Genomic DNA, 23,778 nt, shown 5'->3' with positions numbered 1-23,778 from the left:
AGATAAAAAGTCTGCGTTTGTTTATTTGAAAATTATACACGAAATATAACTTTAAACCATTTTTTATTTATATAGGAGTAGCAGACGAGCGTTAAGTCCACCTGACTAGACATTCCTATCTGAGGTCTTTTTTTTATATATTATAGGAGTAGCTGAGGTCGGCCACAGATACGCCGCTACTCCTGAGGACTAAGCTGGAACGCCTTGGAAAAGTCTGTCTGTCCCTTGCCACATTCTTCAAACCGGGACACAGCACGGGGCAACAGTTTTAACATAAATAATAGTATACAATTTGCGTAGATTCTATTTTAAGAATGTAGCTTAATTTTATTGGCATGACGTGAGGTTTAAGGTATTTTACTAATATGATAGTAAAGAACAAAGAGTTGTGAAACAAGTAACTAAACTAAAATGATCGCGTTGACAAGGTCATTACGATAGACGAGTGTTTTTTTAATTATTGAAGTCCTGACCTAAGGAGACCACGCTGGATCGCTAGTGGCAAGCGGTGTACTCTCCCTTGAAGATTCTTTAGACCATAACTCATCAGCGCTACACACTGGTATAAGGCAGAAAAACGAATAATGATTGTTCCTTCGGAATAGAAACGTGGATATGACACATAACATACTGATACATTTATGAACCCACAAGTTATTTAATATATAATTTTAAAAATATTTACTTTATGATATACCAAAACCAACATATTTATATGACACTAGCTGACCCAGCCCCAATGGAGTCCCCATTTGGCCCTATTGAATATATCGTGATAAAATATGTAACCAATATTAGAATTCAAAATTTTCGGGTATTATCTGTTTTATTTTAATTACCCGAGTGCCAAGGAAGGGTTATTAATATTTTTATCTCGAAATAACATGGATAACGATATAGATAAACTCGGCGCATTGTACTTACAAGGTTATTATTAAAATTCGCGAAGCCCGTGCAAATTGTCGCGTTTGGAGTACATCCCTACTTATGTGCTAGCAGGCTGTAGTACCCGGCAGTCGATAGTATCGCGGCTTTGGAGTCGAAGCGAGGTTTCGCGGCAACATACGACCGTTGCAAAATGATTTATGTGATATTAATAGTGTTAATTGTCATATATCTCTATGGGACACGCAAATTTAACTACTGGAAGAAAAGAGGAATCAAACATGACGCCCCTCTACCGATTTTTGGAAACAACCTCAAACAATTTATGCAACAGTCCAGCATGGCGATGATGGCAACTGAAGCATATAATAAGTATCCCAATGAGAAGGTTGTCGGTTTCTATAGAGGAAGCGCACCAGAATTGGTTATCCGCGATCCAGAATTGATGAAGCGAGTGCTCATCTCGGACTTCCAGCATTTTTATGCAAGAGGTTTGAATCCCCACAAGACTGTTATAGAGCCCCTATTGAAAAACCTTTTCTTCGCTGACGGCGATTTGTGGAGACTGATGCGACAGAGATTTAGTCCCGCTTTCAGTACCGGAAAATTAAAAGCAATGTTCCCATTAATTACGGACAGAGCAGAGAGGTTGCAAGTAATTGCAGAAGAAAATGCACACTTGGATTCATACGATGTTCGTGAACTGATGGCAAGGTACACAACTGATTTTATCGGCGCTTGTGGCTTTGGTATCAATACAGACACACTGAACGACGAAAATTCAGATTTTAGAAAATTAGGCAAAAGAATATTCCACAGGACTCCGCGGGATGCATTATTTGGGGCTTTGAAATTTATTTTTCCAGATTTATGTAGGCATCTCCATTTCCTTTCACCTGAGTTAGAAACAACAATGAAATTCTTAGTGCAATCTATGTTCAGGGAGAGAAATTATAAACCATCTGGCAGAAATGACTTCATTGATATGTTACTAGAACTGAAACAAAAGGGTAAAGTGGTCGGAGAGTCGATAGAGGAAAAGAATCCGGACGGTTCACCGAAAATTGTTGAATTAGAATTAGACGATCTTATTATGACTGCTCAAGTGTTTGTATTTTTCGGTGCTGGGTTCGAAACGTCATCCACAACTTCGAGTTATACATTACACCAGTTGGCTTTTAATCCTGACTGTCAAAGAAAAGTGCAGGAAGAAATTGATAGAGTGTTAAAGAAGTATGATAATAAAATAACTTATGATGCAGTGAACGAAATGCACTATTTAGAGAAAGCGTTTTACGAGGCAATGAGGATGTATCCCTCTGTAGCATACTTAATGAGGATGTGCACAACTCCTGAGTACACTTTCCCAGAAATAGATTTAACAATAAATGAGGGTGTCAAAGTATTTATACCGATACAGGCTATACAGAATGATGAAAAATACTTTACGAACCCAAAAAAGTTTGATCCTGATAGATTTGATGATATTAAAGATATGAAGAAGTTTATATATATGCCTTTTGGAGAAGGTCCCAGATCTTGTGTTGGTAAGTTTTTGAATTTTCAATTTTTAGGAAAACTAAACTTTAAAACGCATGCAATATTAAAGTAACTCTATGAAATATTTAAGTACTTCATATATTTTATTTTTTCATTTCATAAAATATAACTACATAACATATTGTTGTACATAATGAAAAAACATAATTTAATTTAAAAAAATAATGTTTGTCTGTTAGAATAGGATTATCTCAAATATAAATAAAGTAACATTGATTGGAAATTGTTTAGTCAAGTTGTAGATTAGAGGTAATTTAAATGTACTATGTTTTGATGATATCATTTTTTTATTTACAAAAATTATGTATACCTGTATGAAATATGAAAAGGATTCAAAGTAAACATATTTTATCATTAAATTATTAGAATCTTAGACTATGATTGAGCATCTGAGCTGAAGAAAAAAAGAGGCTTCTTGTATCTTTAAATAGAATGCTGTGATGACATTTCGAAAAAAAAATTATAAAACTAGTTTTTTTACTAAGAAGCAAACTTAAACGTTTTTCAAACGCAAATAATTCTCGTTTATTAATAGTTGTTGCAAAAATATACATATTCACTGTGCGTAATACATATCTATATAGTTAAATAACATTATGTTATTAACTACAATCATGATGGTACTTGAGTGTCATCATACCTTATAAACGTATTTCCTCAATTTGTCTTTCTGTCTTTAGACTAGTATGATAAATAATTGAACCAGAATAATGGGTACGTTTACCATAGTGAATGATGAATGATGATGATGATGAATTTACATATATTTTGCTTCGAAAATATTGAAAGTTTATCGAAAAGAACCGCAAATGGCAAACGAAAACGGTGCACGAAAGATGTTCATAACAAAACACGTGTAATCTCCTGTGATAAGATCTCATTTGACATAATACGAAAAATCCATCAACGAGATTAGAACAGGATATTTTAAACTACTGATACAGCTAAAATCACGTGCCAGATCAGATCCGGTAATAATACGCCAATTATGGAGGTTGTTTGCCTTGAATTTTGCAAACGGACTGCTCAAAATAATAGCAAAGAAAACGTACACTTTAATTCGCTGAGATACCTTAGGGGCCTACTGTAGCACTACCATGAGTTTACAAAAGTATTACTCGCTAGCGACTGCGTAAAATAAATGTATGAAAAATTGTACAGCGCCTCTGGTGGTTACTCGTAGAACTAAAATCCGTAACGGCGTAACTCGATACGTAAAAAACCTATCGAAATCAAATCGCTAGCGAATGTCATTATGATCTATTGCCATACAAATTCGGTCCCATGAGTCATTAATTTGACAGACGTTGTCAAGAAATACCGTAACGATAGTAGTTATGTTATTCACTAGGACTACCATGAGTTTACAAAAGTATTACTCGCTAGCGACTGCGTAAAATAAATGTATGAAAAATTGTACAGCGCCTCTGGTGGTTACTCGTAGAACTAATATCCGTAGTGACGTAACTCGATACGTAAAAAACCAATCGAAATCAAAGCGCTAGCGAATGTCATTATGATCTATTGCCATACAAATTCGGTCCCATGAGTCATTAATTTGACAGACGTTGTCAAGAAATACCGTAACGATAGTAGTTATGTTATTCACTAGCAAAATGACAATAGTTTTCTATTTACAATTTCTATAGTGGCGTTTCTATGCCAACTCATGGTAATGCTACAGTAGCAAAATGACAATAGTTTTCTATTTACTATTTCTATAGTGGCGTTTCTATGCCAACTCATGGTAATGCTACAGTAGCAAAATGACAATAGTTTTCTATTTACTATTTCTATAGTGGCGTTTCTATGCCAACTCATGGTAATGCTACAGTAGCAAAATGACAATAGTTTTCTATTTACTATTTCTATAGTGGCGTTTCTATGCCAACTCATGGTAGTGCTACTGATGTGCTAACTTTCCACGTTTACAAACGTACGCTGAGTTATGTTTAATAACGTATCTTGACTTTCAAACAGACTTTCAAACAGGTTACAGAGATACGACAAATGTGGGAATTTTCTGTTCTATACTAATATAATGCTACCGTTTTAAAAATGTCGTATGACTTGTGTTTGTTGGCCATTTACCGTATCACATGTAATTTTGGTAATTATTTATAATTTGTTTCCAATTTAGGTCCTAGTCACGCTCTAGCAGCGTGTCATACTTCTCTATCGCCGGTATTATTAATATACTCGTAATTTTTCAATCTATCCAATTTTTTTTTATTAGGTTGATCTTTGGTAGCTAAAACACTGGGTAGATTGATCATTAAAGAGTCTACAAATGGTATGCGCACAAAAAGTTAGCGTTTGTTTAAAGTAGTATCAATCGCATTTATATTTATTTTTATTTGGATACACACGAGCTAAACATTCATATTATCTAGCACGAAATTGATGGTCAATGTCAATGGCATTGTATTCGAACAATCGTTGCGACCTTTATGTGACATTCAACGTGAATTTCATTATCACATTTTTATAATATATAGGAGGAATCATTTTCGGCGTCGATTACAGATGTTGTTGTGGTAGTGTTGCCACTTAATTACTACTTCTGTACTATATTTTTTTAATATTTTTTTTAATAAAGGAGTAGCAGACGAGCATGCGATCCACCTGATGGTAAGTGGCTACTGCCGCCCACGGACTTGTGTAATCAACCCCAGATAGAATAAGATTTCTACCTGAGGTCAGTCACAGATGCGCCGCTACCTCTGATGATTAAGCTGGAAAGCCCAGGAAAAGTATGTCTCCCTTTCCCTCCAAATCAAAACACAGCAGCGCTTAACACAGCTGTTATGAGGCAGAAATAGGTGTGTCGGTGGTACCGCCGGATTCGAACCACAAAGGGTTCTACCACCTACATGTAACTAAATTGCGTTTAAATTGAATGTTTTATTTTTCCAGGTGCCAGATTAGGGCAAATGCAGTCCATGGCTGGGATCGTGGCGGTTTTACAGAAATTTACGTTAGAACCTGCTGAAAACAGCATACAAAACCCAATCCCTGAACCCACTGCGATTGTCGCCGAAGGATTCGTAGGAGGCCTGCCCCTTAAACTGAAGAAGCGTGTTTGACAGACTGAATATAGTTTAAAACAAGAATCGGCAATTATTTCAAACCAGTGATCAAAAAATTGATTGATTATTGTATATGAGCCAGAAAAATAATGAGTAAACGTTTACACACAAGGTTAATTGCCAGAATTGTTTTAAATGCATTGTAAATAGATTTTAATAATCACGAGTTTAGTATTAATGATATACAAACGGCCGCACACGACGAAAAAGTCGCATGGAGGGAGCACAAATATAATATAATAAAATAAATAAGATTGTTAATAAAATTATTAAATTATCTACCCTATGTGTTGTTTCTAATTGTTGTTCCAAAGGCCATGAGAACAGCCTGATGGTAATTCTCGTCGAGTTACACTTGCTACTTTTATTTCATGAAAAAACTATTAAAATGTTCTTTTTCAAGGAATGGGACACTTAGCACGAAACTATGTATTTATATATTTAATAAAACGTTTTGTCCTGTCCAAATATGAAAAAGTGACAGCCCTGATAAAACCAGGAAATAGCAATTGCTTTTATCTAAATAACACGGACTTAAAACATGATTTGAATATTAACGTATCATGGTCTAGAAAATTGTCTAATATAAAATGTAAGTGAATAAGATAACTAAAAATATATATTATATTATTTGATATCATACGTCTACATAAAATAATTGGAGACAATGAAAAACTTAGTGTCATTTTTTGGAATTTCAATAACTGAGAAGGAGGTGTGTATGTTAATATGATGTTTTTTTAACGTAACTTGATGCCGTATCCACATCAGAGTGAGGTTTTAGCGCGTAAAACGATAAAAAATATGTTGCAAAAATTAAGATGCTTAATAGACTGTGTTATGGAGGAAATAAAAAATAAATTATTGCACTTACATAACATTTTTAACATTAACTAACGTCATATCATTCAAAATGACCGATAAAATTATCACAGTCATACAGATAATTATTAATTATATTATCAACCACGGTTACGTCATTGCTAAATGTCTGCAAATACTTTTTGATAAGAGTGTTTTAAAAACGAATCTCGATATTGATTTGATTATTTCGCATTAGAGATCATCTCGGTTGTTCTTAAAAATAATTAAAAAAATAAATGACTTTGTAGAGTGTTCGACCAAAACTAAAAATATTGTCTTATTAAAAAACCTTGGAATCCTCTCAGCAGGTTTTCCTTAAGCGCTCTTAAGTAGTAGGTTAGCTTAGAAGAAAAATGTAAATAGTTATCCTACTTAGCAAAAATGTTAGCAAAAAATTAGCTCCCAATTAAAGTCCTCTAAACAACGCTTCAAAATAAACCAGTACTGTAGTGAATTCCACAGTCTTATATTAATTACTGTCTTTATGACTACTTTGAAGGTTTTAAACTAAAAAAAAATAGGTAAAACGTTATTTATATTACTTGGTAAAACGTTATTTATATTACTTACCATAGACATATCAAGGATGCTCACGCCCGCGTCTCCCTTCTCTCCTTTAGGTCCAACTGGACCAGGAGTACCTGGTGGACCTAGAGTTCCAGGCCGGCCCTGAAATAAGTATCTTATTTATTTTCATGCCACAAGATGAAATATCTGTAATTATTTGATAGTTAACCATATATGGTACATGAGTTTAAGACGTTTTTGAATTTGAGGGGAGTATTGAAATCCAATCAAATCAATTTTTTTAATTCAAAGCTAGATGTGCCCCGCGGTTTCACCCGCGTTAAAAAGAAACAGACAGACAGACAAATATTTAAAAAAATGTTATTTTGGTCTATGTACCGCATGTATATTCATATGCATGTAGTAATAATGCATGTTTTTTTTCAATATTAAAAACAGACAGTCCAATATAATTTTTATGTATAGATGTATAGGTAGGTTCTTTACAAAGCACTTTGAATGTCATTAGAACTACAACTACAACCACTTCACAGGTGTTTCGTTAAGAAAAAGAAGCGGCGTAAGAAATTCCATAACACACATCTTTTAAAAAAATAGTATAACTCTTTTAGGTATAACTTATGTTTATCTCTAAGTACTGTATCTCCACCAGTACCTGTTTTTTATAATATAACTGTCGTGAATCCTTCCTTAGTTATTATGTTTTTGCTTATCATAGGTATATCATAGGAATAAAATTAGCATCAGATATCTAAGTAGGTATTCGACGTTCCAAAAATAAATTGTTTTTTGCGCAGAGTTGGTTTTTTGTTGCGTATTTTTAATGAATTTAAAACTCGTTTTTTGATTCTGAAAGTGAAGCTATAACACATTTTAAAGTTGTTACATCTTTAAATTGGTCTCTTTTTTAGTATATCTGTATTAGAACCTTCATAATTTATTTATGATAAATAAACGCTTTCTATACTCACAGCCCCACACTAGGATTCCCTGTGACGTGGGTGCCATGAACACACACATAGACAAATACACAAACACCCAGACCCAGAAACAGAAATCTAATTTCATCATTTAGATGTCTGTCTGGCCGGGGATCGAACCTTTGCGCGTCAGACCGGCATGGTGACCGCTCCGCCACGCGGGTCGTCGTTCATATAATCTCGTTTTCTAGTCGGCTGACGCTCAGGACATTAATTACATTGGAATGAGTTATTGTTGCATTTAATACAATAATTATCACTACCATTGCACTTTGAATAGATGTTTAGATTTTAATGCAGGAACCTTTAACACTTTCATGTTTTACTGGCTTCAGATTCATAATACTCCTTGCGATAATTTATCGATCAAAGTAAAGTACTGGCAGTTAAATAATCGTAATTTAAATCGATTCAAGGCTCGTAAAAATGACGTGTTAATTGCAGTATTTTAAAATGACATAAAAACATCTGTCCCTCAATTATAATGTTAATTAAATAAAATAAATATCGCCATTGCATGCTATTGCATACCAAGTTATGAAAAATGGCATTATTTAATAATTGTGTAGAAAAATAATATATGAGTAATTGTTTTTACCTTTTGATTCTGTTATGCGTGCAAAAAAGAAGTAATTATTATTCCAACGTTAACCAAATTATACTTGAATACAAGATAATAATTCAAATTGTAAGATATCTTAAGAAAATATCACATACCTTTTAAATGTTTTTATTGATATTAATTAATAATACTACACATTTATAAATTGCTGATCAAAATGTTATGGATGGAGGAAAACACACTTTGAAATTGAAATATACAGATTAAAATAAATAAACGTGTTAAACATACCATCCACCCCGGTAAACCAGTGTCGCCTTTCAAACCAGGTGCGCCGGGGATACCAGGCAGGCCTTGGATTCCTTGTGGACCGCGAGGCCCTGGCGGGCCAGGCCTACCTCTTCTGCCTCGAGGACCCATGTCTCCTTTATCTCCCTGTAAAGTAACATAATTGTGACAATGTCTTGGGGACCTTTAAGAAAGGGGAGAAAGGGGATTAATATTCCCAGGAATATTCTACAAATTCGCAATTGGTCAGGGCGGTGAACTACGGCCAAATCCTTCTTATTTTGATAGGAGACCGCTGGGCACAAAGCGGTGGGACGGTAATGGGTTGATGATGATGATGATAACATCTATTGATCAGGGATGGAATTAGACAGATTATTTCTTTGAACGAAGCTTTAGCAGGTGTTCTTATGGTAGTCTAGAGGTTACCTCCTAAATAAGCGAGAAGAAAGAAAAAGAGTAAAGATTAACAATTAATTCAGGGATGGAATTAGACAGATTATTTCTTTGGACGAAGCTTTAGCAGGTGTTCTTATGGTAGTCTAGATGTTACCTCCTAAATAAGCGAGAAGAAAGAAAAAGAGTAAAGATTAACAATTAATTCAGGGATGGAATTAGACAGATTATTTCTTTGGACGAAGCTTTAGCAGGGATTCTTATGGTAGTCTAGAGGTTACCTCCTAAATAAGCGAGAAGAAAGAAAAAGAGTAGAAGATTAAAAAACTAAGCTTTTTGTGATTATTTGATTGGTTAAAATCTTTAAACTAGGACTTGCCACTTTTATTAGACACTTTAAAAATAAGATTTTACCTTAATAGTAATAACATCGGAACCAGCAGAGGTGATACTGACAGGTCCTGGTGGTCCTCTTTCCCCTCTGTCCCCTTTCAATCCTGGTGAGCCTGGGGGTCCGGAGATACCGGGCATTCCAGAGGGACCGATATCCCCCCTTTCACCCGACTTTCCGTCTTTCCCGGGAAATCCGGGAGCGCCGTCGTTACCGCGTGTACCCTTTTCACCCTAATGAGGAACAAACATAATTAGTTCCCGCAAATAAAATTAGGAAGACGTAAAGTCGTTAATACGATAACACATAAAATAAGGAAGTAAAATAAACTTGAAACATATTACATTGTAAAAATTTAATGAAATATAAAAAGCAAACGAAACACCACTCGTAAATCAAAAAAAACAATCCTAAATGCTGTTGGAACCCGACGTGCTAAGCAAACTAAAGTACTTCTATCCTTGAGAAGTAAGTTAAAATTTAAAATGTTTCAATACAATATTTAATGACTGTACCTTCTCTCCCTTATCTCCTCTCGGGCCGATTGGTCCTACCGGTCTTTGTGCTGCAAAAAATAATTCATGCACTTCTTTTATTTCATTGTAACAAAAAAATCGTAAGATTTTTTTTAACACGTGTATAAATTTTTTACTTTAAATTTTAATAGATACTAGATATGTATCTTTTAATTATGATGCTTAATATAATTCTTCATGCAAAAAAAAAAAAAATACAAAAAATATTTATTTCTTTAACAATTAATTGGTTTACGTAATAAGTTGTTTGGAGCCGCCTAGTAAACAAATGTCTGTGTTAGGCGGCTCCGCTCTTCTATAACTAGACATCATATATAGTTATAAGAAATAAAAACAAACTGTATCAAGTAACAAATTATCTATGTTATAAATATTATAAAATATATATCTATAAATTTATATAATAAGTATGGTGTGTGTGTGTGAGTGTGTATGTGTGTTTGTGTGTGTGTGTGTGTTTAAGTGTGTGTGTGTGTGTGTGCGTGTGTGCGTGCGTGTGCGTGTGTGTGTACGTGTAAGATTTACTTTGTGTATTTTATAAGGGACTCAGTATCGTCATAAGACAGCGAAATTATCCAGTTAAAAACAGCGAGTCGACATTCCCATTTAGAGCATTTGCAAATATTTAGTTTTTTGTTTATTACGTTGTACAAATGTTTGGATTGTGCTAAAAATTGACATTGAGCAAATTTTGTTTTTAATAGTTTAGATTTAAATATATTATCTCTTCTCCTACCAATTGCTAAATCGTCATGATGCAAACTTTTATGAGCCCGTAATATTGATTTTAAAATGTATAATTTTCTCACAGTTAGTACTTCGCAAATGTTATATAATTCATTTGTAGGGAATCTAAATGGTTTCAAATAAATGGTTTTGAGTAAACATCGTTGTGCCCTTTCAACCTTAAGAATTATAGTTTTCGAAGCCCCGCCCCATACCGGGATACAATAATTTAGTACAGATTGCGCCAATGCAAGGTATATTTGCTTAAGAAGGTTTGGACTAGCTATATGACGAAGCGTCTTAAATGTCCAAATGAGTTTGCGTATTCTATTACTAATAAATTCTATTTGGGTGTGCCAGGTTAGGCGTTGATCAATGTACACTCCTAGATATTTTGTAGATGAAACTCTTTCAAGGTAGTCACATTTACAAATATTGTACTCATTTTCAATACAGTTGTGTATTCTTAGTTTATAATCACTATTCGGTTGGGTTCTATTATTTATGGAAAAGCAGGTGTAGTTTGTCTTAGATATGTTAAGTGTAAGTAAATTTGCCTTCAACCATTTCGCTATATTTGATAGTCCCTTTTCAGCGATTTCGAATACAGAGTTCCACGAGTCACCCGAGAAAATTAGAGCGGTATCATCTGCATATGAAATTATCCTACCTCCTTCAATGTGTAGATTAGCGAGCTCGTTAATATATATTAAAAACAGGGTTGGACCCAATAAACTACCCTGAGGTACCCCTAATAACACCTCAGTATCCTCACTTATATAATTATCTATTTTAACTCTTTGTCTACGTCCATGTAAATAACTTTCAAATAATTTAAGAGGAGTACCCCGAATACCTATGTTTTCAAGTTTCTGGACAAGAATAGAAGGTGACACTGTATCAAAGGCTTTTTTGAGATCGAGGTAGATAGTGAGGCATTTTTTCCCTTGATCGAGATGTTCAGATATTGATGAAGTAACTGTTAAGACTGCGTCTTCCGTTGACAGACCGCTTCTAAAACCATATTGAGAGTTAGATAAAATTTCAAATTTATTGAGATAAGTAGTAAGACGACTGTGTATTAATTTTTCAATAATTTTTGAAATAACCGATATAACAGATATTGGTCTGTAATTGTTAATGTCATCCTTCTTGCCAGATTTGTGAACTGGGGTAATGAGTGAGCGCTTAAGTAAAGCGGGAAATACTCCTTTAGTAAAACACAAATTCGCTAAATGACACATTATAGGTATAAGAATATTTTTAGCTAACTTGACAAATTTCGTAGGTATATTATCCCATCCCGGTGCACTATCTGATTTTAGACTCATAATAATACTATGAAGTTCAATATCATCTGCTGCTAGAAGAACAAACGAAGAGCAGTGATTGCTTCGGGCTGTTGTTAAAGAATTCCTAATAGTAGGAGAATTATTTACTGTTAATTTTCGAGCAAGTGTTGCACCAACTGTAGCGAAGTAGTTGTTTACATAATTAATTGATTCATTGGCATCAGCTTTTATTTTAATTAATTCTAAATTAGGAGTTTTTATGTTTTTAGTGTGTGTTATAGTCTTTATAGCATTCCAAATTAATTTAGGCGTATTTGATTGGGATAGTAAGTTTTTTTCATAGTTATTCTTTAGATTCCTGGTTAATCTATTACAATAATTTCGATATCTTTTAAAAGTGAGTTTTAATATGACATTTTCAGGATCAGATCTTAGTTTGAGTTGCATCTTATTTCTATTCTTAATACAACGTAAAATTCCGGGTGTAATCCAGGGTTTCAAGCATTGTTTTTGTCTAGAATAATATTTAATTTTTTTACTAGCTTTTAGTGATTCATTTATATTTGAAATTAATTTTTCTACGATGTAATCCGGATCTTGAGAAAGGAGTAGTATTGATAAGTTCTTTTTTAGTAAGTGTTTATATGCTAAATTAAAGTCAGTAAATTCATATGTGTTAGGACCCCGGTTACTTTGTTTCGATTTCGATAGGTTTAGAAAAATGGTTTTATGGTCTGTTACTGTAGTATTTAGGACGGCTATTTTAGCAGTATGTTTCTTTTTATTCAATTTGAGCATAAAATGGTCTAGACAACTGTTCATTCTCGTTGGAATTACGTGACCAGGCATAATACCATACATACATAGCATATTTAAATAATTGTTACGATTATTGCAATCATTAGCTTGCTTAGAAATTAAGTTTATATTTAAATCACCCGTTATTATTATGTTGCTATTTGATTTCATGTTTTCTAAGTGGTTGCTAAGGGAGTATATAAAGTTGGATGCGTTTAAGTTTGATGGGGAGCGGTAAATACATAATATAATATTATTAAGAACCTGTATTTGTATACAAGAAGCATCGTCAAGCTTAATTTCAGAGATTATAGGTTTTAGCTTTTCCTTCACATAAATTACAACCCCATCATTTTGGTTTAAGTGACTTTTAGTGGCCAGAGAAATGTAATTAGGTATCTGTGGAATTGACTTATCAGAGTTTAAGCGACACTCAGTCAATACTAAGACGTCGGCATTAAAACCTAGACACGAAAGGGTTACTAAAAAGTTGTCAAAGTTACAATGGATGCTTCTAATGTTTTGAGAAATGATAGTTAAATCGGTATTGTGTATATTAATAAAGTTACCTATTTCCTCAGGTTCACAAATTATTGATTGTGCAATTTCAGTATTGTCAATATCATTTATCACTTTCAGTGTACTATCCATAATTTATTTGTTCAGAAAAGATTAGTGTCATATCATAATAAGAGGAATGACCCCAGTTAGTTAAGGTAGACTTGTGACGTTTACAGTCATTATGTATACTTATGCTAACAGCCAAGGAAGAAGGCATGTAATAGGAGGTATAAATGCGTTTGCATTTTGGTTGGTTTACAGAAGTATATAAGAGTAATTTTAGAGTTAATTCTATATTCGTCAATGATAATTCTTGTAGATATATTAATATTGTGCACATAAGATACCTAAATCTATTAGTGTTTTTTGCTGTAGGAGAAAATAGTTCTAAAGTATGTTGTTTATTTTTACTTATTTGTAAGTTTTTGAATACGTAATAGTCAAAAATATGTATGTAAATGAAATATGAATATATATGTGTAGTCAAATATTTAATTTTTATGTACTTCATGTTGTTAATTGTGCTTATGTATGTGTTTAATTGTGGTGTAAGGTTTTGTTTATAAATAATTAATAAGTAGATATTAAGTGTGTAGTTTGTGTGTGTATATATGGCGAGTGACTGTTTATAAAAGTGAATGATGTATGTTTGTGAATGCTTAACCTTTGCAATCAGATTTAGACTTACATAATTAGAATAAAAGTTACAGTTTACAAAGATAAGTGATAATAACAAATTATTAGCCTTACATAAAAATAAGTTAAATGCCAAAGATAGTCATGACTTTTGCAGCAAGCTGTTTACGTGAGATTCGTTTTTGATAACAATTATTGGTGAATTTTCATTTTTCCTAACACATATCTTGCCGTAGGATGTCCAGCAAAATTTGTAATCCTGGGATTTAGCAAGGTCACGGGCAAGGAAATACAGGCGCGCCCCTTTCGCTGTTAGTTGTTCCGATACATAAATTGGTTCATATTCGTTTTTTGTAATACCCAGGTGTTTGGCGCATAATTTTTCTTTATATTTTATGTTGTAGTTTTTGGCCTGTTTGAGGAACTCAGTTTTTAACATTGTTGATGATATTTCAGTAATTAAATGTGTTTTGTTTGTGTCGTTTTTCCTGTGGACTCTGTAGATGTCTCTTATGTCCTTTTTTTCAATGTCGCATCCAATGTTGTTGCATGCATACATAAATTCATGGTATTTATGTTTTTATCCCAACTGGATTTAGAACCGGACCAAGTTTCGTTGAACATAAATATTTTCTAAGAGATAATCGAAAAAAGCGAAACCAAATTTTAATATTATGGATTTTTTTAAAGAGTATGTGGTATTTCACATTTGCCACACCTATTTTAGGGGTGGCAGATGCTATATCACACATATATATATATATATATATATATATATATATATATATATATATATATATATATATATATATATATTAGGGTGGGCCAAAAATTATTTTTAATTTTTTTTTCGCTTGATACCATGAGAATATCTTTCAAAATGACGAAACAAAAATTCTGGTAAAGTTTGAGCTCTTAATATTAATATTAAGAGGTGGCGATTTGTAATTTTTAATTTCCCATTTAAATAACACAGGAATATTTTTCTATTTTCTTCAGATTTTTGATAGGTTGGAATGGATAACTGTCGAGTAAAAACAAAAACTTATTTTTGTAGAGAATTTGACGATCTACAAAAAAGGTCTGATATGATTTTTCGCTAGGTTGAGTCCTTTGAAAGTTATTCGAAGTTTAATTCCAACCCGTAATTAGAAAAAATGCCATGCCATTGTTTTTCCACTTTAATTATTGTGTTCACTGCACTTTCATTAATTGTCTCGTTCATTACTTTATGATGATGAAAAAACACAGCCATAACCTCTTTAACAGTAGGTAATTTACGACCAAAAACGTTTGGGCTGGGAGAACCGATTAAAAAAATAGGTTTGCAGCTCATTATAAAGTAGCCCTAAAATCTCAAATAATTAAATTTAGAAATTCAGAACTAAAACAATAAAGATGACTTTTCTTAATGCGATTGAATAAAAATCAAACTACGGAGATCTGATTTAGTAAACAAAGCTAAAGAACATCAGTGTAACCTTTAATTTTATTCAAATGTTAATAACGTTGTTAAGATGGCGCCATTATAGACTAGACTGATATTCGCGGTAAAAAAATTTGAAACAGTAATAGGAGTAGGTAATCCATCGTATAATATCATAAAATTTTAAATCTTTCAAATCTTTTCCACACGTTGTTACAAAATGGATCCCTAAATAAAATTGAGATGAAATATATGTGAAGCCAATTTATTCGTCATCTGATTGGTTCAATATATCATAAACATAAAAATATATGCAACTCTATAGTTAAGGCGCGCGCTTGCGCGCGCAAATTCAAATGCTAGTTTTCATTAAAATCAAAATCTATAGAAAATTTTTTTTACCATAAATTTATCGAATACAAAGTACAAAACTAATGAAAAATAAGATATTTTATACTTTTGAGGCATTATTTTGTAATAAAGTTCAAAAAATTGTTAAAATATTTTTTTCTAATTACGGGTTGGAATTAAACTTCGAATAACTTTCAAAGGACTCAACCTAGCGAAAAATCATATCAGACCTTTTTTGTAGATCGTCAAATTCTCTACAAAAATAAGTTTTTGTTTTTACTCGACAGTTATCCATTCCAACCTATCAAAAATCTGAAGAAAATAGAAAAATATTCCTGTGTTATTTAAATGGGAAATTAAAAATTACAAATCGCCACCTCTTAATATTAATATTAAGAGCTCAAACTTTACCAGAATTTTTGTTTCGTCATTTTGAAAGATATTCTCATGGTATCAAGCGAAAAAAAAATTAAAAATAATTTTTGGCCCACCCTAATATATATACTTAGCTATCAAATATAATATTGGCTTTAATGTTGCTTACCAGAAGATAAATATTCAGCATCATCTTGAGTGAATACGCTTGATGGATGCGCCGGAGGTCCTGGAGGACCAGGCGACCCACGTTCACCTGTTTAAGTATTTTTTTTTTAATTTAGTAATGCAAACGAGCAAGAAGTCCACTTGATAGTAAGATCCTACCGCCATAGATATTTGTACTGAACGGTGTAATCTGGTGGCTATGATGTTATCAGGGTCGAACCTGAAAGGGTTCAATCACCTTCAAAGCTTGGATTTTTTTATAATTTTGAAGACAGACACAATATACCGCTCGTTAGCTTTAATAAATGTACTTAAGTAATTGTCTGCAAAACTAAAATATATTTTTTGTGCGTATTTTGTACAAAATTTTATTTTTCCCCAACGTTTACAAAATTTTAGTCAATATTTTTTTAACTTATCCTGACATAATTATGTATAAAATACAATGACCTCTATATATTTGTTTTATTACAGTACCTTTTTCGCCCTTTTCAGCTGGTCGTCCATTTGTACCAGGAAGTCCAGGCCGACCATCAAGTCCAGAAGTTCCTCGATCTCCTTTGAAGCCTCTTTCACCTTGGGGTCCCGGGTGACCCTAAAGGTCAATAACATTATTACCAGTTACAGATTAGCTTACGTACTTTAGCAAAAATGTATCACATTTTATGGGTAAATATTATGTTAAATAATATGTTAATTCATAAATATCTCAGATAAAACTTAAATTAATATGTCTATGGTAATCTACTCAGCCAGAGGTCGAACCTTAAATGATGGGATGGTGACCACAGTACAATGTATACAGGCGGTTGATAAACTAACTTAATAATACAAACAAAAAGGCTAAAATAATAGATCTTTTGAAATTTTTCAAAACCACCCACCCGTTCTCCTTTAAGCCCGTTATGCCCGGGTTGTCCTCTTTCGCCCTTCTGCCCGGGGAATCCACGTTCTCCTTGTAGTCCAATCGGCCCCGGTTGCCCCGCGTCGCCCTTCGGCCCGGGCGCACCCGGTCTACCAATCGCGCCTCCATACGATCCCAGTAGCGACTCCTGGGCATAATATTTTGGATTGAATTGGCTGTAATCTATTTTATAGTATTAAGTCTTGCCTTAAACATATCTACACTGCGATAGCTCTAATAAAGATTCCTAATAAAATATTTTTTGAATAAATAATTCCCAAAAATAAGGTGTAAGAGTTATTTATTTAACTGCATGTTTATGTATGCATGATATTTCTTAGACTGGCAGATTCCACAGGAGCAGGCAGGCTTTGTCAAAGGAAAAGGAACTCGCGAACAAATACTAAATATTCGCCAATTGATAGAAAAGTCCTATGAGTTCAACACACCTATCATCTTGTGTTTCATCGACTACACTAAAGCCTTTGACTGCGTCGTTTGGTCAGCCCTGTGGAGGGTGCTGGGAGAACTCGGAGTACCTACTCACTTAGTAGCTTTAATACAATCGCTCTATCTGAACAATCAGGGAGTAGTAAAGATTGATAAAGCTATGTCCGGGCCATTCAGCTTTGAAAAAGGTGTAAGGCAGGGTTGTATTCTATCTCCCATTCTCTTTAACGTTTACGGAGAATACATAATCAACCGCGCGTGTGAAAACTGGAAAGGCGGTGTCACAATAGGGGGAAAAAAAATCACCAATCTCCGCTATGCGGATGACACAACTCTTCTAGCTGCCAACGAGACCGAAATGCTAAATCTCCTTAAGAGAATAGAAAGGATCAGCTTAGAACTAGGTCTCAAAATCAACCACACCAAAACAAAACTGATGGTAGTAGACCGTAGCAATCAACTACAGCTCTCCGGCGCTCTGAATCTGGAAACAGTAGACGATTTTATCTATCTGGGCGCAAACATCAGTAATACAGGCTCTTGCGAAAAGGAAATTCGTAGACGTATAGGAATGGCCAAAAATGCAATGACCCAGCTGCAAAGAATATGGAAGGATCGCAATGTCTCACGAAAAACCAAAATGAGACTGGTTAACACACTTGTATTCTCCATATTCAGCTACGGGTCAGAGACATGGACCCTAAAGAAGGCCGACCGAGATCGCATTGACGCTTTCGAAATGTGGTGCTGGAGGAAAATGTTGCATATTCCCTGGACTGCATTCCGCACCAACAACTCCATCCTTCGAGAGCTCAATGTGCATACCAGACTCTCTTCTATATGTCTACGAAGAGTACTGGAGTTCTTTGGTCACATTGCAAGGAAAGACGGAAACAACCTGGAACAGCTAACGGTTACCGGCAAGGTGGACGGTAAGCGCCCGAGAGGCCGTAGTCCGATAAGATGGTCGGACCAAATCCGTGCGACACTCGACACGAACCTGCACGAGGCTCTTCACGTAGCAAAGGATAGGCGTAGATGGCGTGACATCATCCAGAGAAAAATGACTTCATCACGGGGGGATCACGACCCTCAGTAATGAGGAACACGACGCGAGGAGGAGGATGTTTATGTACCGTTCCTTTGCTCTCTGAGCGATCATATTAAATACAAAAAAATTAAAATTATAATTCTCTAATTTAATCTGCAACAAAGCATATTCTTATCTTCACTGAGTTTCTTTTACCTGTACCAGACTAAAAAAGTGTTATTTTCCTTTATATTTGAATAAATTATAAGTTTTATACACTATCACTATGGTGGTGTAGACACTAAGTTATCTGCAGTTCTAGGGCAATCTCCAACAGTTGTATATAAAAAGTGTTTATAGCCACGCTAGAAGGATTTGTTTATATACGATGTATTATGTCTTAACGTGTCATTTTCCATTAATTAATATATTTTGAAACAATTATGCATGCAATTTACTAACACCATGGTGGTGTAGACCCTAGGGCAATCTCCAACAGTCGTATATAATAAATATTAAAAAACCAAAAACGTCGTATATATTATAAAGACTAAAATCTACGCTAAAATCGCACAAGGGAAATCATTAATCCTGACGGTTCTAATGACAAAAATGGGACAAAATTATTAAAATCGTATATTGTCATCGGTTCTTGATAAGTGTTCAAAATTTTAAATTAATCGGATCGTTAAATGTAAGTAAAAATCGATTTCAAAGATTCCGTTACATACATACATACAGGTCAAGCTAATAAAATCGTGGTAAAAAGTGTTTATCGCCACGGTTGTACGAGTATATATACGATGTATAATATCTTACCTTGTATATTTGTCTAGGCTTCCAATTAGACTACGTAAGCGGATAGCATGAAAATGATTTAAAATGTCATATGAGCACAAGTTATTAGTTATTCAGTCTACTGCCTATTAAATTATTCTAAAATTCAAAACAATATATTAGTTTGAAGCATACAATATCGTTTTTGCTTAAGCATGACGCGTTATGGTTTTTATTCGAATATAATCTGTTTATCTCACTATGTATAAAGACGGATGTTCTGTATATAAGTTAAAAATAGCGCGAAAATAATTCCCAGATGATATTTATGAAATCGGTCAAATATTATCCGGGTCTTTTAATCTCAAAAAACATAGCTACATCCATTTCCATACATACTTATTAAGTCAACATTATTACAATATTATATATTAGTCGTATATAATTAATACAGCTCATTATTATCCGCTATACTTTTTTCAATAGCGATTAAATTTGCAAGTAAAAAAATCCTACTATTTTTATATAACGTTAATTCACTCTTCTAATATCGCTTTAAGATCCGTGAATTACGCTAAGGCAAGAAAACTTAATTACGAGTACCTTTTAATTTTACAAAGGTAAAAAAGTCATAGAGTCGCATAGCATTTAAAGCAACTGCATGAAATATAGCCAATGACAGCAAAAACCGAGGAGTAGCCATTGCTTCGTTCGATTTTGAGAGTTTGTCTTGCGCTCTGTGACAGACATTTGGAAATACCTTTAAGCGAAGCTTTTTCCACAATTTTTTAATTAACACCACCACACATAAACACATGAACGTTAAATATAAATATCAGGTGGATATAAGCTGAGAGTTTTACGATGGTTAGCAAAAAAGAATAGCAAAAACTTACGTCAAAATTGCTGAAATCTGATGACCCTGGTGGGCCGGGCGGTCCCGGTGGCCCAGCGGTACCTGGTCTGCCATCGACACCAGGTTCTCCTTTAGGACCTAGTTGACCTTCAGGTCCACGAGGTCCGGTATCCCCTCTGTCGCCTTTCTCTCCCCTTGGTCCTGCTGGTCCACGTTCTCCTGGGGTTCCTGGTTGACCCTGTTTAATAGATACTTATTAATAAAATACGGGTGATGAGGAAGGTATGAGCTACAGGCAAACCTAGGACAGATGTTATCAAACCGCCCGTAAGGTCTGACAAGATTGAAGACTGAAAATATCTAAGAATAACAACCGAAGTTGCCTTGCGCCCGTTAATAATCGATCTATCTAATTGTTTTTCCTACCAAAAATCAACATTTGATAATTCCTAGAAAATGTCAAATTTCAATCTGTGGTGGTAAAGTTTGGATAGTTTGAGTATTATTAACGGGTGTTAATGTGAACTTGGACGCAAGAAATGTAATTTACCCACTACAGTTCACATGTAATATATTTTCTGTTAAGATCAATAAGATTATACGTAGGACGTAGATACCTTAAAAATTTTACCAACCAAATACCTATTCAGGACTTATCTTGCATCAAAGCCAAAAGGAAAACCTTGTATTCAAGACGGAACTCTTAAATAAGAATCACTCCCTTTAACGGCGAAGAAAAACATCGTGAAGAAATAACAAGAGTTCTTTACAAGTCTTTCTTTACATGAAAATCTCAAAATTATATAAAATCTACCAATTCCGATAATGGCCTAAGCCCCTTTTATATTGAGAGAAGACTCGCCCAGAATTCAGGAAATCATAAAGTGTACGTACAGCAATACCAGGAGGGCCCGTCCGTCCATCAGCTCCAACGAGTCCAGGAGGCCCTATAGGACCTTGCAGCTCTGGAGCTGTCTCCAAGAGGCTTAATAGCGTACTGCTGTTGCACCCACATTGGCCTGGTGACGCGTAGTTCTCTCCAAAGATTTGCTGAAAGAAGAAATATGGCAAATTATTTTTGTGGACAATATCGATTGATTTACCTACTCAATTTCATTATTAATAAAATTAATATATCCAATGTTTTGATACTAGAGAATCTCTAATTTATTTATGTTTTTTTTAATTTTTAAATTATAAATTTCAATCTCTAGTAGAGATCGTAATTTAGAAAATTTACTCTTCTAGAGATTGTCAAATTTTGATCTTTGGTAGACAACAATTAGACAGATTATTTATACAGATATAATTGATTATTAACAACGGGCAACAACGTAGTTATTTCAGTTCATGGATGTAGATGGATCAATAGTTTTGTAGATAAACTTTTATCATTCTGTGCACATTCTAAAAGTTTATAGAAAATGCTGTTCAGCATTGAGACTGCCTTTTGTTCGTAATACTTTTGACGCATTAATTAATAAATAAATAGCATACAAGCTCTTAATTTACTTGATGTTCAGACGAAAACGTAGCAATGCTAACAATTCTGTAGGTATTTCGTATACGCTAACAGTGTGCACTTAACATTATGCAGCCATCTCAACCCTCAGAAGTGGTAACGCATCTGTGATGGGCTTCATATGAAACCCCTGTTCTATGGATTACAGATATCCATGGGCGGAAGTGGTCTCTTACCGTACCGTACCATACTGCATGTATCGTACTGTCGATGCACTTGCATCTTTAATTTTGTAAAAAAATTGGGATGGATTACTGAAATCGAAGCTTCTTCATTACGTAACAAATAATTGAAATAAGTGAAATTATATGTATATAGTTAAATATATATATATAGAAAGTAAATGTGATTGCTGTTTCTATAGCTAGATATAGACGCACTACGATTATTAAAAATAAAACTGTTAAAATATTAATTAAAAACAATATAATACTACATAACAAACCTTGACAGTATTTCTCTATTTATTTCATGTGGCAGCGTGTAACAAAAAATACATTTGTATTTAAAGTTTGATGTGATATTTAAATAGATGAAGTCTTGATAACGTTGACAGTTAAGACTACCCGAATAGGTAATACCCACAGTAATAGGAACCTATTTGTAAAGGAACTTAGGGCGGCAGCATATGAACGACATTAATCTACGACGGCCGACTACTATCGCTATCGTTAACGATCGCAAGTGGCAGAAATCGATCGATTTAGCGATTGTCGCTAGTATCTAAGTTCAGTGTCGTTCGTATGTTACTGCCCTTAAGTGGAATTTCAGCGCATTTTATCAAAACGCGCAATTGTAAATAACAAAAACTAAATGTTATTTCAATAATGAAAATCAAGTATTAATTTATTATATCCCAAAACTTTACAAAAGTAAAATCAACCCTAAACTCTCAGTATTTTTAATTAATAAAGTAAACTCAGGAAGTATTATATTTAATGAAATTTATATCTTTTGATGTATCTTCAAGTATACCTACACATAAACATTGTGGACTGCTTTGTAATGCAAAAGTAAGTTGTTATTCATGAGCGGAATTTAATTTAGTAAAATAATAACTCAAATCTTTATAACAGCTAAGTACTAAAATAGAAAATTTAATTCCTTATAGAATTTGAGGAGGACAGAAATGATTTGCCGCTGAGAAAAATAAAGAAATATCGTCCCTGTAGAAAGTTCAGGGGATAATTTGTTATGAATTTTCTCAGTAAAGACAATCTGAGTTTTAGAATTATCAGACGGGTAAACGGACTTTTTGTGGTTTTACTTAACTTAGGTAAGAGATCTAATAATTAAGGTTAAATGTTTTTGTTTTAGCAGGCTATATTAGAACGTTACTTGCAGTACCTATAGTAGGAGTAGTGCAGCGTTTAACATTGCTGTTATTGCTGGAGGCGAATCACAATGTTAAGACGAGCACACGATAACCAGCCATAAAATCTACGGCTATGCAAATTCAATGCGCTGGGTTGCACGACTTTATTTACGCTTAACATAATGTCAAAGGTAAAACTTAACGTTACCCGACCGATTTCAGCCGATTAAATTTATTGTTTCTGTCAACTTTTTTGACAGAAACTATCAAAGTCGTCCCGTCACAAATGACGTTATTACCAAATAACTTTGTGCAGCACATAAATTTGTGATGTTTAACTTTAACGAAAACTTTAAGTGGGTCGTCTGTGCAACCCACCCTTAGAATAGTTTGTGTCAAATCGCTTGTAAACTGGCCGTCTAGGGTAGGCGTGTACCTATATGAAAAGTTGTTTCAATAGGTATTCAAGTCCTGCCTGATATAAGCCCGCACACGGTAAGCGCTGGGACAGG

General features: G+C 34.0%; 2 protein-coding genes across 10 annotated transcripts in view; one reads left to right on the top strand and one right to left on the bottom strand.

The window, feature by feature from the left end:
• Positions 1 to 23,778, bottom strand: part of LOC140756002 (uncharacterized) — a 283,632-nt gene that overhangs the window by 11,038 nt on the left and 248,816 nt on the right. For 4 of the 9 annotated variants that reach the window (XM_073091382.1, XM_073091388.1, XM_073091387.1 and 1 more), the window contains 11 exons: positions 22,397 to 22,411; positions 21,324 to 21,479; positions 20,470 to 20,667; positions 19,616 to 19,645; positions 17,297 to 17,464; positions 16,890 to 17,007; positions 16,414 to 16,500; positions 10,059 to 10,108; positions 9,567 to 9,776; positions 8,760 to 8,903; positions 6,969 to 7,067 (listed from right to left, as the gene is read on the bottom strand). In XM_073091382.1, coding sequence (XP_072947483.1) covers positions 6,969 to 7,067; positions 8,760 to 8,903; positions 9,567 to 9,776; positions 10,059 to 10,108; positions 16,414 to 16,500; positions 16,890 to 17,007; positions 17,297 to 17,464; positions 19,616 to 19,645; positions 20,470 to 20,667; positions 21,324 to 21,479; positions 22,397 to 22,411 — 1,275 coding nt within the window. The remainder of the gene's footprint in view (positions 1 to 6,968; positions 7,068 to 8,759; positions 8,904 to 9,566; positions 9,777 to 10,058; positions 10,109 to 16,413; positions 16,501 to 16,889; positions 17,008 to 17,296; positions 17,465 to 19,615; positions 19,646 to 20,469; positions 20,668 to 21,323; positions 21,480 to 22,396; positions 22,412 to 23,778) is intronic. The other 5 variants (XM_073091386.1, XM_073091389.1, XM_073091390.1 and 2 more) reach the window with 3 other exon arrangements.
• On the top strand, positions 1,028 to 5,960 carry Cyp6ab5 (cytochrome P450). Its single transcript, XM_073091400.1, has 2 exons — positions 1,028 to 2,432; positions 5,362 to 5,960. Exons 1-2 carry the CDS (start codon positions 1,079 to 1,081, stop codon positions 5,529 to 5,531), a joined length of 1,524 nt encoding a protein of 507 aa, XP_072947501.1. The 5' UTR covers positions 1,028 to 1,078; the 3' UTR covers positions 5,532 to 5,960.

The sequence above is a fragment of the Epargyreus clarus genome, unplaced genomic scaffold, assembly GCF_041222505.1.
Source record: "Epargyreus clarus isolate Ecla_fem2 unplaced genomic scaffold, WU_Ecla_fem_2.2 ptg000034l, whole genome shotgun sequence".
Classification (NCBI taxonomy): Eukaryota; Metazoa; Arthropoda; class Insecta; order Lepidoptera; family Hesperiidae; genus Epargyreus; species Epargyreus clarus.
The sequence above is the reverse complement of the archived record's forward strand: the minus strand, read 5'-3'. Positions and strand labels throughout refer to the sequence as shown.